This window comes from Erythrolamprus reginae, chromosome 1, assembly GCF_031021105.1.
Source record: "Erythrolamprus reginae isolate rEryReg1 chromosome 1, rEryReg1.hap1, whole genome shotgun sequence".
NCBI lineage: Eukaryota > Metazoa > Chordata > Lepidosauria > Squamata > Dipsadidae > Erythrolamprus > Erythrolamprus reginae.
Window position 1 is genome coordinate 185,902,791 of NC_091950.1, and position 15,409 is coordinate 185,918,199.

General features: G+C 37.5%; 1 protein-coding gene across 17 annotated transcripts in view; it reads right to left on the reverse strand.

Annotated features, from left to right (window-relative positions):
- Window positions 1-386: 386 nt before the first annotated feature.
- Window positions 387-15,409, reverse strand: part of COBLL1 (cordon-bleu WH2 repeat protein like 1) — a 144,206-nt gene continuing 129,183 nt past the window's right edge. For 10 of the 17 annotated variants that reach the window (XM_070731685.1, XM_070731690.1, XM_070731679.1 and 7 more), the window contains 4 exons: window positions 13,905-13,990; window positions 11,289-12,766; window positions 10,805-10,987; window positions 387-2,310 (listed from right to left, as the gene is read on the reverse strand). In XM_070731685.1, the coding sequence (XP_070587786.1) occupies window positions 2,221-2,310; window positions 10,805-10,987; window positions 11,289-12,766; window positions 13,905-13,990 (1,837 nt within the window). In that variant the 3' untranslated portion in view covers window positions 387-2,220. The remainder of the gene's footprint in view (window positions 2,311-10,804; window positions 10,988-11,288; window positions 12,767-13,904; window positions 13,991-15,409) is intronic. The other 7 variants (XM_070731680.1, XM_070731677.1, XM_070731688.1 and 4 more) reach the window with 2 other exon arrangements.

Genomic DNA, 15,409 nt, shown 5'->3' on the forward strand with positions numbered 1-15,409 from the left:
GTCATATAATTTTACTTTCTGGCGTGATTGCTGTTTACAAATCTAGCTATATGTAGGCAGAAAGAATGATGTATATTCAGATTAGCAAAAAAAGCAGCTATATCAGTGAAGAGGTCAATTATGGTGACTTTCCCAATTTTGTGTTATGTAATTTTAACAGCAATTCATTGCCCCATGCAGAGAAATAAAATGCAACTCATTGCATAGAATATTTGGAAAATATTGGAAAATAAGTCTTCATTAAAAACTACGGTAATCAGATCAAAACTTTCTTAAAATGATCAAAAATTATAATTCAACATAATGATTCAAGAATAAAACTAAATACCATTGCTTTTATCTGAAAAAAACCATGAGTTATTTAAAAGTAAACTAAACATATTCCATTTTTTGTAATGCATATCTACAATTTATTGCTTAATCAGAATTAGGGTCAGAAACAGATTTTCAACATAGAAATGTGACATTAGTAAGTCAAGACAGAAGGGAAAAGATGCACATATTGTGACAAAGCCAAACGTCTATTACCGAGGATTTGGTTTTCTACTCAAAATAATGTGTCATTTCCATAGGTGATTCTTAAATTCTACAATGTTAGAAATACCCACAGAACTAGCTCACTGACAATGTTTCTAACATAAATTCGAACTGGAGAAATATCTCTTTCCTCAAGAGAAAATGAAGTTCCTTCCCCCCCGTAACCGTATGGTGAATTTCCTGAATGTCAAAAAAAAAATTCAAAAATTAACAGACATAAAAATAGCTTGCTTTTATGAATATTGAAGAAAAACTGCACAAAATCTGCATTCAACTATAGCTTATCTACTTTCAAATGCATTGTGGCTGTTCTAGGCCACTGTGACTTTTGCTTGAGATCGCCTCCAGCTATACCTGATCCACAGTTCAATGACTTCAAAATTTATATCCACTGCCAAACAAACATCCAAAATCTTCATGTCAGCTTATATAGATTCCAAATATATTTCCAAATATATGTCCTATGAGTCTGTCTTTGCCAAAGATCCTTTCCCAACATCTGCCTAGTTACTAAATTTAGGAAAAGATGTGGGTAGACGTTATTGAAGCTTAGAACTGGTAAATCAAATCCATGCAGGACTCTGAATGAGGATAGGAATGCTGAATTATATACCTATTTTTGAGATATGAAGTTCAGATATGCATGGACCTGCTCTTTGGTATCACTTTAGGACAGATGGGATACCTGTGACTTTTCAGATGTTCCTCCACCGCCCAATTGTTACTATCTATCCTCATTGGTCATATTAATTGGGGAGGACACACCCATCAGCAACTACAGGAGTGCACTCCAGAACCATTCATTAATATTTTCCAAAGTTTGGAATATGGATTTACAGCTGCTTTTGAAAAAAAAACCTGATCTGATCTCACTAATGGTATTGTTGCAAAACATCACAGGTGTAAACACTCTAGCATTGACACTTAACATGTTTTAAATAAAGAAATCCACATATAGTATTATAAAGTAGGTGCCACGGGATTTCTGATTTATTATTTTTCATTTTGATACCAGAAACAAACATGGTAAGAATCAATCTAAATAGCCTGATCCAGCCCAAAATTAAGCACCTTTAGGTTCTACTGATTTAAGGGAGAACAATAAGCACTTAAACTGATTTAGAAGTATATAACTTTAGATATATATCATCTACATTGCTTTTATTTTTAACTAGAAAACCTGCCCATCAGAGTTTCTAGATAATATTTAGCTAAGTGCAGTAATTAATGTCAAATTTAGCATTCAAGGCAACAGGTGAGAAGAACTACATTTAAATTCAAATGTTTCTGAACATAATTATTAAGCAGTTACAAACATTAAGATGAATCTTAGCATTATACAGCACGTTGCTACATAACAATTATTGTGGATGAAGTGAAAATTAACATATGTGATTATTACAGCAGCAAAAATCTACAATTGTTCTGCGCCATGGAATAAGTTCTGAAGCAGCATTTTTAGTTTTAAAGAGAAAAGGCAAACAAGCCATAAATTATTATATTTTAAGAATTCTTTTGAGGCATCCATTAAATTTCTGTGCTTCACTCTCGACAATATAGTATACCCACACAGTCCTGCATTTATACATAGTCTTCAATAATTATGCAGGTAACTGTGAAGTAGGTCGTATGCAGTAGATCTATGCAATTGTGATTAAAGTGCAAAATATTTGGTGCAAAGTCTTAATGACTACTGTATCTTGTTTCGATAGACACTGGAGAACTGATACTGGATCTTCCATTGATGGCAATAGTGTTTGAAGGAGGTGCAACCTGGAAAAAAAAATATTGTCAGGATCATAGAAAAAAACCTAGGCCTGGATACCATCCATCCATCATTTCAACATGCTATCCCTGATGAGCAATATCTAATTATCAGGATGAGATGTCTGCTCAGACCCCATTCAATAAAAAAAGTGTATACAGGTTTGATAAAGGGAGCAATGCGATGTGGTCAGTGAAAGCTGGGGAGATTTGGGTTCAAATATTAATCAGTCTTGACATTGAGTGGGTTTCTTTTTTTTTTGGTATAATTTTTTTTAATTTTTCTCCACCATGAAATAAAACAATATATGTTTATAAACACAACAACAATGCTTAAAATCAATCATATACAAACTTTTCTTATTACTCACTCCATGGAAGGCCTTATCTCTCTTTCCGTATAACATCTTCTGTTGATTTTATACAATATTAGCAATTCTTAAAATTCTAAATTAAAATTTTTCCTTCACCGTCTTACTACTAAAGGTTACAACAATGTAAAGAATAATAAAATCTCTTTTATCTAAATTTAATCTTATATCATATAGTTGATTAAAAATTCTCTCTATATATATGTATCTTTAGTAAAAGAAACTATTCATAATATGTAACCTACATCGTAAAATAAAGTTCTATATGTTTAAATGTAAACAATAGGTACATTTTGTGTTATATTCATTATATAGTGCTACCACCATTTCTCATATTTGCCATCTGGTTTGCAAAGCTTAAATCAAATTCACTTGTTTCTATTGAGTGGGTTTCTCTGGACAGATGAGATTCTGTTTTACCTAAGAGCACAAACTGGTAGAAGACAAAAGGAAATTGAAGAAGCATATCTCCAAGATTAAAAAACAGGAGACAAAGATGTTAAAATATGAAAGTACAAAAACAAACAGAATTGAGGAATAAACAGGTTTTTAGGATTGAGAAAATAATATATTTGCGCATTTCCATGACAATTATGAACTATGTGCTGTTTCAAAACAATTATGTTAAAATAAAGAGTGAAATTTAAAAGATATGTTAAAGATGGAACAAAATACAATTGTTATTTTTGAGGAAAATATCCTTGATTAGGATGAATGTTTATCTGGAATGTTATTTTTATTTTGGACAATATTTGTCTTCACAACTGATGTATTAAACAATGGCAGAAGATCTATCTAAATTTGTACAACAGGAAAAACAAGTTAAATATAAGGTATTACAAGAATACAATGGAAAGATGAGGATTAGGTTTACCTGACTTGAAATTACATATTTTATTTTATTTATCTGTTAAATTTATATGCCATACACTTCACTGTTGCAATTATATTTATCTGGCTTGTTGGTCTGTTTTGATGAAAGAATGGATATTCCTGAGAAAAGAAAGCCACTGGAGTTAGAAGGATGTGATCAACTGGTCTGTGGACCACAGAGCCCATCAAGTTGCTCATCTTATTGTAGTTGCTGGAGGGTAGGGGGATATTATTATTTTTTGTAGTGGGGTTTTTTCCTTGTAAACTGCTCAGAATCACAGGCAGAGTTGAGTGACTATATAAATTTTCTTAAATACAAAGAGCTCAGATTTGGATGGCATGAAGATTTGCAATAGGATTAGGCTAAGTTTAATATAGATTTTAAATATGATTATGTCGGGTAAATAGTTAATGGTTAATTTGTCATGATAAATTATTTTTTTCAAGAAAATAAAATTAAGAAAATATTTGGTAGCAAAGAGAGACCCTTGCCAATGGCTTTCTTATGTACAATGATCAGAACATTTTAAACTAGAAAAATGAATTTATGGTACTGATCAATGTAAGTCTCACTTTGAAATATAGTATGTATAAAAGATGAACATGTTGTTGTCAAAATGTATAAACTTTTACTGAAATTTGAAATAGAAGAAATGAAAGAATGTATGATAACTTAGGCTAAATTACAATATACAAATGGAGCTATGGGAAAATACATGGTTTGAAAGGATTGAAATTTACATTATTGTTCTAATCTTAAAGGGATTTTTTAGAAAATGATGTGTTACTGGTATATGTCATCAGGGAACTTGTGTAAAATATACAAAGGCATTTGTATTTACACTGGAAATGGAAAAGGGACATTTTATCATATTTGATAAAAATATAAAAAAGCCACAAAATTTTGGCTGTCTGGAAACTCCTTACATTTTTGGAATGAAACAGGAAAGAATTATACGATTCCTGGCTTTGATTAGAAAAAATAAATAGAAAAATGGAGATTTTCTTTTTGTAAGAAGAAAAGAATGGGTAGTTTTATAATTCTATTTATATTTGCTGCAAGGAAATAAGACAGCATTGCTATTTCTTTTTATTCTTTGTGGGTTTTTTCCCTGAGCCAATCTTGAGCATGGTGAGATTTGAATTGCCAAATTCAGACAGCCAGTAGTCAACAGAAGTAGCCTGCAGTAATGCACTCTAACCACCGCACCACCATGGTTCATCAATAGTACAGTACATTAAGAGGAAGGAATTGACTTGGAATGGTGGGAATATTTGCCGATAAAATCAAGATTAGAAAAAAACAGGGGGGGGGTATTGAAACAAAGGTAGTCTTAGAGAAAATACTATTAGGCCTGGAGGAGAAACTGATTAAAAAAATTATACTGTTACTTATTAAATTATAAAATGGAAACGGAACAAATTAAGTGGGCACAGGATTTTGGTTACTCCATTACCTTAAATGAATGGCAACAAATGTGGAGTAGGAATAAAAAGATAGCATTAGCCACAAATTATAAAGAAAACTGGTACAAGATGTATTTCAGGTGGCAATAATTCCCACGCAATTAGCTAAAATAGATAAAAAGCGTTCACCTAGATGTTGGAGATGCAACAAAGAATTTGGATCATATTACCACATGATATAATTGAAAAAATCACAATGTGTGCAGAAATGGATAGTTTAACTAAAGAAACAAAAAATATAGATGAGCAAGAGTATAGTAACTGTTGGAGTAGGTTTTCTCATTGGATATAAAAAGGGGAAAAAGTAAAATCAGAGAGTTATTAAATGCTAGATAACATGGGAAGTAAATATCAGAGAATCGGTCACAAGGAAAACCAGAAGATATACAGAATAAGATCTTTGCCAAAACTTGATGTATATATGTAAATATAATCCATGTAATAGTAAATAAGCACCATTAGATTTGTACTACAGGCACGTCACAAATTGTCCAAATTTTATTTTTATTTTTTTTATTTTTTTATTTTTCTGTGTGAGCTTTATTGTTTGTATTTTGTGTGTTTAAATAAAGTTTATTTTTTAAAAAAAATAAAAAATAGTACATTAATTTAAAGATTATGAGTTGGACACACAAGTACATTTACCGTAACTAATTTGGAATTTATCTTCCTGCTATTTAGAAACCTGTTGAAATTGGTTTGTAGTTTTTCTAGCTCAACATTTTAGCCACTATTAGCACTCTATGGCTCATTTCAGGCTAAAAATTAGTGGATTTTGTCCACTATGCAACTATTTTTCTTCTATCATTCTCCAAAATCTTATTTTGATTCAGTTGAAAATGACAGAGATGCAGCTTGAGACACCTCCCCCAGGCTTTTATATTTTATGTTTGGTATGTGTGTGCTGCATGGTTTTAAATGATGGGGTTTTACATGTTTTTAACATTAGATTTGTTTCATTGTAATATTGTTTTATTGTTGTTGTGAGCCGCCCTGAGACTTCGGAGAGAGACGGCATACAAATCTAATAAATTATTATTAATTATTATTATTATTATTAAGGGGAAAAAATTAATAGATCCTGCAAGGCTGCAATCAGTGGGTGAAGTAAACAGACACGTAAATGAGGGATACATTTTGATTTCTAAAAAGATGATTTTTAAATAAGGCATTATCTTAATGGGAAGAGACTAGTCATATGATGGAAACATTCTGGAGAGATAAATAGCTATAAGCCTTGCCCTCTTTTGACCCATTTGATTAGCAATTAATGCGGGCTTGATTCAATAGAAACAAAACTGCAGCACAAAATTTGGCTCTGCACCCAAACAAGTTATTAGGAGGAAGAAAATGTTTGACTGACAGGAGAAAGAGTTTTTTGCCTCATTTCTTAAATACTTGGCACCTCACAGACTTTTTACCTGATTTACTAGAGTAAAGCATTCGCCCAACATCCTTTCTCCTTGCTCTCCATACACAAGGGAGTCAAGGAGCCTGCCAGCCTGCTAATATTAAGGGTTTAATTCTCTCACATGCAACAGGCCTTGTTTTAAAAAGCTAAAGTGACATTCTGCAGCCACAGCCTGACATCATCTTCACAAGAGGCATAAAAATAAATTTGATACCACAGCTTTCTCACCCAAGTTCCTCATTTTGCTAGTTGGTGCAAAAGTCTAATCAATGCTTCAATGAAGAACAATCTGAAACAACTTCTAAAAACCAAATGGATCTTAAATAGGTCCATCCTGACCATATTCGTTAACCTTAGAGCCCATTCTCTTTCCAATGCACAGTTTTCAAAATGAATGATCGCATGGCCTTAGTTACTCTTCATTTTTCACTATCTATTTACTTATCTAATCAAACCCGTAGAGGGCCTCACAGCAGTCAAAGAAAAGTAAGTGACAATAGAATTACTAAGTAGCAGAACATCACAGCTCATTATAAGAACAACGGGAAAACATGCAGGGAGCCAGCTCACATTCCATCCTTCTGAAGGAACTGTTGGAAAACGTTGATCTTCAAAGATTTACAAAAACACAACAGATTTGGGGTCGTACAGCCATGAGAAGGAATGATGTTCCATAGAGTGCAAATTGCTACTGAGAAAGCCCTGCAAGATGGCACCGCTTTATTTAGCAGGAGGACTTGGAGTGAGCTAGCTTTCCAGAAATTATCAGACGAGAAGAAACAATTAAAAGAGGCCACTCACAAGGTATCTAAACCCCATGAAGTGACAATGAACCCTTGGAATTACAGCTGGGAGCTAATCTGTCAAAATAATGGCGCAACACAATAGGAGTATGAAACAATGATGTTACACAGGCAAAATGAGATGTGACCATAATTACTTCCATCCCTGTGCTTTGGACCAATGCAGTTCCTGAGTAGGCTTTAAGATAGCCTTATTTATTTGTTTGTCTCTGTCTGTCTGTCTGTCCGTCCCTCCCACCTCTTTCTTTCTTTCTTTCTTTCTTTCTTTCTTTCTTTCTTTCTTTCTTTCTTCAATTTCTAGGCTACCCTTCTGCGGAAACTACTCAACAGTGAATGTAGAGTTCACTGTAATAATCCAAACAGATGGTGATTAAGGCCTCCTAGTCCAGAATAGCAACAGCACTTAGACTTACATACTGTTTCACAGTACTTTGTAGCCATCTCTTAAGAGTCCTCAACAATTTGGGTCCTCATTTTACCGACCTCGGAAGGATGGAAGGCTGAGTTAACTTTGAGCCAGGGAGAATCAATCTACCAAACTCCTGCAACTGGCAGTCAGCAGAGGTAGCTTGGAATAGTATACTGGATTCTAACCACTGCACCACCAAGGCTCAGAATACAAGTTTTAATTGGAGTACCAAATAAATCTCTGGCCATGGCTACCAATTGTTTGTTGAATAAGAACCTACAGTCTATGGACCCTGATAATTTTACACATGTTCTGCCTAGAGAAATGCAATCCCACTGAGAACGGAAGTTGAAAGCTACTTGAGACGAAAGCCATTTGGTCTTGCTACAATTAAACCTAAGCCGGCTTCTCTCCATCCAGATCTTGACAGCTGCCAGACACTGAAATTAGACCTTACTTGCACTGCCTCTTTGGTTTGGGATTAAGAAGTAAATCTGGGTATCATCTGCATAGCGATAATATCAGAATCTGTGTTAATGTGAATGTTAATGTGAAGGTGTAAATGGGAAGATGATGAGCCCCCAAGGAACTTTGCAAGGCCAACCTTCTCCTGCCTCACTATGTCTCTGGAGAAAGAAGGATCACTTCCAAATAGTATCTTGTTTCCTAGGACTTAAAAGGGTCTTTCAACCCCTCTTTTTCTAGGTCAGGGGTTGGCAACCCACAGCTCTTTGGGCCCCCTGCTATGGCTCCCTGACCCATCATATAAAGCCCTTCATGGCATCGGACCAGAATATCTCCGGGACCGCCTTCTGCCGCACGAATCCCAGTGACCGGTTAGGTCCCACAGAGTTGGCCTTCTCCGGATCCCGTCGACTAAACAATGTCGTCTGGCGGGACCCAGGGGAAGAGTCTTCTCTGTGGTGGCTCCAACCCTCTGGAACCAGCTCCCCCCAGAGATTAGGATTGCCTCCACCCTCCTTGCCTTTCGTAAGCTCCTTAAAACCCACCTCTACCGTCAGGCATGGGGGAATTGAAACATCTCCCCCTTGCCCATGTAGTTTTTGTGTATGATTCGATTGTGTGCTTGTTTTTTATATATTGGGGTTTCTTTTTTGGACTTTTAAACCTAAAACTGTAATTTAGATTGCTAAATATTAGATTTGTTACTATGTACTGTTTTTACCATTGTTGTGAGCTGCCCCGAGTCTGCGGAAAGGGGCGGCATATAAATCCAATAAATCTAATCTAATCTAATTTAATCTAATCTAATCTAATCTAATCATTGGCTGACTTTGCTCTACTCACCCTCACTTGGCCTGAGAAGGTAAGGGTGACGGCAGGAATGGAGAAGCGTCCGGGGATGATTCTCTGGCCCTGGTTGAAGAACATAGCCATCCCCGGTGAAGGTTTCCCTTTGGATGACTCCCCTTCCCCTCCCGTGATTCCCTGGCTGGGTCTGTGGATGCGGCTTCTCTCCTGCCCTAAAGATCTGGCCATTGCCTTGCCATGTCCCATTTCTCCTCCCTACAGCTCTTTGTCTGAGTGGGATGGGTATAAGCTCCAACCCAAAGCAGCAGGAAGTCAAGGCTGCCTTTGATCCGTGATCCTCCCCCCTCCCCCTCTCATGCACGTGGTTCCTTAGGACAGAAGAGAAGTGGCCCTGTAGACACCTTCACGCCACATTTGTGTGTAAGGCAGCCTTTACTTCCTACTGCTTCGGACTGGAGTTCATACCCTCTCTGCTTGGCCGAAGAGTTGCAGGACGAGGGGATGGGATGGGACCATCCTGACCATATTCATTAACCTTAGAGGCAATGGCTGGATCCTTAAGGCAGGAGAGAAGCCAAGTCCAAATACTCCCCTTAAGCAAGCAGCCGCCAGCCCTCCGCGTGTGCCTTTGCTGTGCTTTGGTTCTCACTTGAAGAGGGTCTCCCCATGCATGTCACAGCCAGGCAGGGAGTCCATGAGAGGAAGAGGAGAGAATACTCTGCTGGGGTGGTAATCGTTCCTCAGCACAGAGAGAGCAAAGGGGAGAGAGAGGGAGAAAGAGAGATGAAGAGAAAGAGAGAGGGAAAAGAGAGATGCCTTTTTCTCATAGGAAAGAAAAAATAGAGCCACAAAACTTGAGTAGGCGTAGATGGGGATGGTCATGTGACTCAGTGGGAGTGACATCGACTTGGCCATGCACACCCATGTTTTGTGGTTCTGGGTGGTTTTTTTTCCTCTGGGAAATGGTCCAAAGAGAACCGACCCTGGTCTAGGTAATATATCTTGTACAGTTCTGTCAAGGTCTTCTACAACCACTGAGAGATTAAGTAGCAACAGGAGAGTTATACCTCCTCTCTCATCTGGTCCCAGCAGAAGTCATCCACAAGCACAAGCAGTGATGTTTCAATACTATACCCAATCCTTGTGGTAAGAATTCAGATAATGTATTTCATATAGGGGCCACTATAGTTACAGCCAACAGAAGCAGGCAGCAACAACAATTAAAAGCACAGTGGTAGACTTTTTTAAACAACATAAAGAACACTGAAAAAAATATCACACTATGCAAATGCTAAATATTCTGCTGAATATACATGGAAAATATCCAGTATGATTTTTTTTAAAGTACTGATTTTGAAACTTAAAGCCTACAAACCTGAAACCGATGCCACCACCATTCTGCTTTACACTTTTACGAAGATCCCGAGTAAACTATCTGCTTCAAAGGCTGAAGAGATTTAGGGACGATGTAAGTACAGATATGAAGCCAGTTTATGAAAGACCTTAACTTGGAAAGTACAAGGGAGCAAGGGAACTGAAAGAGGGGATGGAAGAAAGGAGAAATTGGCCGTGCAAATAGAAAGAGAAGGAAGCGAAAGGTACAGAACTGGTTATCCTCTAAAATGGCTTAGTTGATTATTATTTCCATAACAAATAGGTAATGAAATATATAGTGTATAGTTAATTATATACTAGGTCTAGGTTAACCAAATCATAGTCAGAAACAATGATTTTGAACACTCATGTCCTATTGGCATAATTTTAAAGAAATCACACATTCACGTGATTCATTCATCAATAATCATATTCTGATTATTACACTGACTTTGAAGGAAGCACGGTAAGTCCCCTGCTGTTGATTTAATGCTGTGCGGGAGAAGGGAGGGCAGTGACTCACCGGCCTCAATTTGGCAGCAGCCTCTCCAGAGCGGATTGCAGCCAGCAAGCTCTGGTGGATCTGTTCTGGGTCAGAGCGTTGGACTGCTGCAGCAATGCTTCTCTCACAGATAGCGGTGGCTGGATGGTTCAATAAAGGGGGTGCCTGCCTGTTTTGCTCATAGCTTGCATCATTAGTCTTCTGCTGGGTTAAAACATGGCCCAAGTAAGGTTAGCGGCGTGTGTTACCATCATTCGGAGCACATGTTCAAAGCGCTATAGGTTTCTAAGTACAAAGCATTGTAAGGCCTAGCACATTTATTAAGCTTTCATGGATCCAGAATAATAAATCATTCATTTAGTATTATACTTTTGGTGGGGAGGGGGGAGGATTAAGGTTGCCACAAAATTCAGATAACACATATGTTGGATAAATAACTTCAAATATTCCAGTAAGAATGGGAGAGGCAATGCCAACATGAATGTATGTTAAATAAAAGTTTTACCTTGTCTGTCAGTATCTGCTGCGTCTGAATTGTTGGACTCGGTATGGGTGAATGATCCTTTATTTCTTCGGTGCTGGATGATGATGTGCTAAGGTCAAGAGAAGATTGTTCTTTTAATGGTCTGGTTGTATTGCCGCATGTTTTACTGAAGGACTGTGATCTTTTAACTGCTGATGATACAGCAAGAGCAAAAGGTGAAGGTTTAGGAGCGGAATATGGCTGTGGCAAAACAAAAGTCCTCAAAGTTTTCAAATGTAATGGAGAAAGCTGGGATGAAGGAGAATTCAATGGTTGAGACACTTTTACGGGAGAAATGGCGACTTTTCTTTCTTCTTCATTACATCCGTTTTCAGTAGTTTCCTCAGGTAGCTGAGAAGGAACAGGAATTGGTTTAGGTAGTGGAGAGCAAGGTTGATCTGGAGATGCTACCTTTTTCTCCACCTCTACAGTCTTAGCTTCATTCTGAATAGAGCCACTTCTTGCAATGGCAGAAGTGACATAATGATCAGAGGTCCTCCTCTGTATTTGCAAATAAAAACTGCTTGGCCTTACCGGGGGACTCAAAATTTTTGGTTTTTCTTGCACTGGGGGTGGAGAACGTTTGTTTCCTAAATTTGGAATTAAGGGAGGAATCATGTGGTCTTGATTCGGCTTGTGATGTTCCACCTCCATTTTCTGGCCTTTGGCATTGGGGAAGGAAACTGGGCTATGATCAGCAGCCGGGTATGTTTTAGGTGGTGGATCCCTCCCTACTTCATTTAATGTAAATTCATTCTTAAAATCAGCTTCTGTTTGACACGTTGTTTTTGAGATATTGGCAGTCTCTGTTTGTGTGCCAAATTCTTGGGAATTTTCATTCTTGGGAGATACCACCGCTTCTTGATACTCCACAGGATCTAATTCCCAATTCTTCGCTGTTTCCAAACACTTGGGAGGTACTATTTTGTAAGTAGTCATTCCAACTTTGGGTATGTAGTCTCTGGTAATTTCATTGGAAGGCTTAGGTTTAGGTTTTGAATCTTGTCTGTAAACTGGGTATGTTTTTGTAGAACTAACTGGGCTTCTGACCATTGACTCCAGGAGAACTTGGTTATCTTTTACAAATGCATTATCTTGGGTGCCATTAGGATTCACGCTGTTTTGGTCCACTCGTCCTATGGTCTTATTCATCATATTCAGAGCTCCTGAGGAATGTTTTTTCTGTACTGGCTTGTGTACATGAATTGAATTTTTGTGCGGGCTCAGTGCGTGACCCTGATGATTGCTGTTTTTACTTATTGCAGTCTGATTAAAATTATCTTCAGATATGGTCTGAATTGCAACATCCTGAGTCTTTGTTAGATCTTCATTGATCTGATCACATTTTTGATCATTTACCCCATTTAGGGAGGTGTCATCCAGTGTCTCATGCTTACTTTTTCCTATTTCTTCCTTACTGGGTTTGTTAGAAGGCAGGGGACATGTTGACTCTTTATGACCTTTTTAAAAAGGGAAACATAATTTTGACATTATGCATAGAGAAGAAAAATTCTTTGAATCACACATCACTCTTTTTCATTAAAACAGTAATAATTCCCTTAATATAAATTTCATTGGTTATACCGAACTGCCATTTGTTGGGCTGATTTCACAATCTATGCCTGGCAGACCCAAAATGACTTACTAGTACTATAACTAATACAGTAATACCTCGTCTTACGAACTTAATTGATTCCGGAAGTAGGTTCGTAAGGTGAAAAGTTCGTAAGACGAAACATTGTTTCCCATAGGAAACAATGTAAAAGCGATTAATGCGTGCAAAGGGAAAACAAATTGCAAAATGTGCCGCCCGGCTGTCACCTTTTAAAACAGCTGGCGGGCTTCTCAGCGTTCTCCCGAACGCCGAACCCAGAAGTTCGGGTTCCAGAGGCCGCCGAGAAGCACCTGGCTGTTTCAGAAGGTTACAACTGGGTGGCAGCGCCCGGCGGAGTGCCGTTTTTGCGATTGGCAGCGGCGTTTTTGGCCGATCTGGAGGCTGGAAAGGAGGTGGGGAATCCCAATAGGGAATTCCATGGGTGGAGCTTTGACATCACGAAGACGTCCTTCCTGGAGGCCGAAAAGTTTGGGTTCGGGTTCGGGAGAACGGCAAGAAGCCCCCCGGCTGTTTTAAAAGGTGACAGCCAGGCGGCGGCACCCAGCGGACCGCCATTTTGCGATCTGCGGTGGGTTCGTAAACCAAAAAAAGTTTGTAAGAAGAGGCAAAATTTTTCCGAACCCCGGGTTCGTATAACGAGGGGTTCGTATCACGAGGTACCACTGTACTAGTATTAATACTATATTGGCAAAGTACTAATACTGATAATTGTATTAGTAATGTATTAGCATAGTCTAATACTGTACTGGTAAAGCAACTGCAGGCAAGTCTTTATGATTGCTTATTTATAGGGCTTGAGAACGACCACAAGGAAAATCAGAAGAATTCCTCAGTGCCACTAAACTTAATTAGCATTCATAGAATATTACAGGGAAAATTCTCTTGCACGAACAATTCACAGAAAAAACTGCAAGAAAAATCTCTTGATTTTCAAGACATTACATGAAGGACAAGATCATAATTCTGATTAAAGAGAAACTCACCATTATTTGTGTTTGGCTGCAATGTTCCAAGTGCAGCACCATTGGGAATGCTAACTCTTTCTTTCAATATTTCACAAGCTTGAGTTCTGTGAAACAAGACAGAAATACTAGGGAGAGGACTATTGACAAACAGAGGAAAAAAGCCCCACGAACTAAAGATAATTTGTTTTGACAGCAAAAGAACCAAAGGCAGAATAGAATACAGGTAGTCCTAAGTTTACAATAATTCTGAAAGAGGAGGACTTACAATGGGTCCTTGGAATTCTACCCATTGCAACATCTCTGCCAGTCATGTGATCCTGGTGTTTGGCACCCAGCTTGCAATTATGATGTAGCAATGAGCCATGATCATGTGATTGTAATTTCCAATGTTTCCTGCTGGCTTCCCACAAGTAAAGGTCAATGGGGAAACCAACAGGAAATCGAAACTCACTGTCACGAGGTCCTTGCTTAGTCATCCACGTGGTCCTTATTTAATAACAGGTCTGCTGGAATTACTGTCACTAAGCAATACAACCACATGATGCTATGCTTTCTAACTATGTCACTTCACAGTACCAGTCACAATAGCCCCAGAATTAGCCTGTGGTAGGATGAGCAGACAATAAATTGGATGGGTAGGTAAGTAAGTAAGTAAGTAAGTAAGTAAGTAAGTAAGTAAGTAAGTAAGTAAGTAAGTAAGTAAGTAAGAAGTAAGTAACCAACCAACCCTAAGACTACCTGTAACGATAGTAACAATGAACCATAAAATAATAATATGGTCCATATGCTAAAATGTAGACATAAGTTCAGCTTATGACTCAAGAACGAAATAAAACAATGAAAACAAAACAACTAAAGATTAATATATTTTTATAACTTAAGTTTTTATGAGTTGGAGTTATTCTAGCTGGCAGGTATACAAGGATATTGAAAAGACAAATATAGCTAGAGAAAATCAAGAAATGAAAAAAAGTATGGATTGCAATAGTTACATTAATCTTTAAATTTAAGTAAAGTAAGCATAAATAAGTAGTGCTCATTGAAGCCCAGGCCTTCTGGCCTGGGTAGGGTAATCAATAATTTATGGTGTGATAAAATTATATTTTGAGGACACAGGTGACCTCAAGTTTCCACCACTTTTCGAAAGCTTAAATCTGAATCTCCCTTGACCAAATCTTTAGGTAGCAGTTGTGGCTATCCATGGCCTGTGAGAAAAGTAAAAATGCCCAGCCCTAAATCTTGTACTATCAACTCCAGGTTAACACTTAAGCCCATTTCTTTTAGGTTCTTAAGAATGTAAACTGCATTGGATAACTTGGCAGAAACACAGTGTATAAATGTAAAAGACTATAATCTTAAATTTTGTTGAGATTTTAGAAATAAAAGAGGGCAAGTGTTGTAGATACTGGGGACCATAGCCATTTCATTGCCAGAAGCAGATAAGTTCTTTTAAAAAAATAAATAAATTATGGGTTTGGGTCTCAGCTGGCCACAGGAGGCATGATGATGGTGATAAAGATACA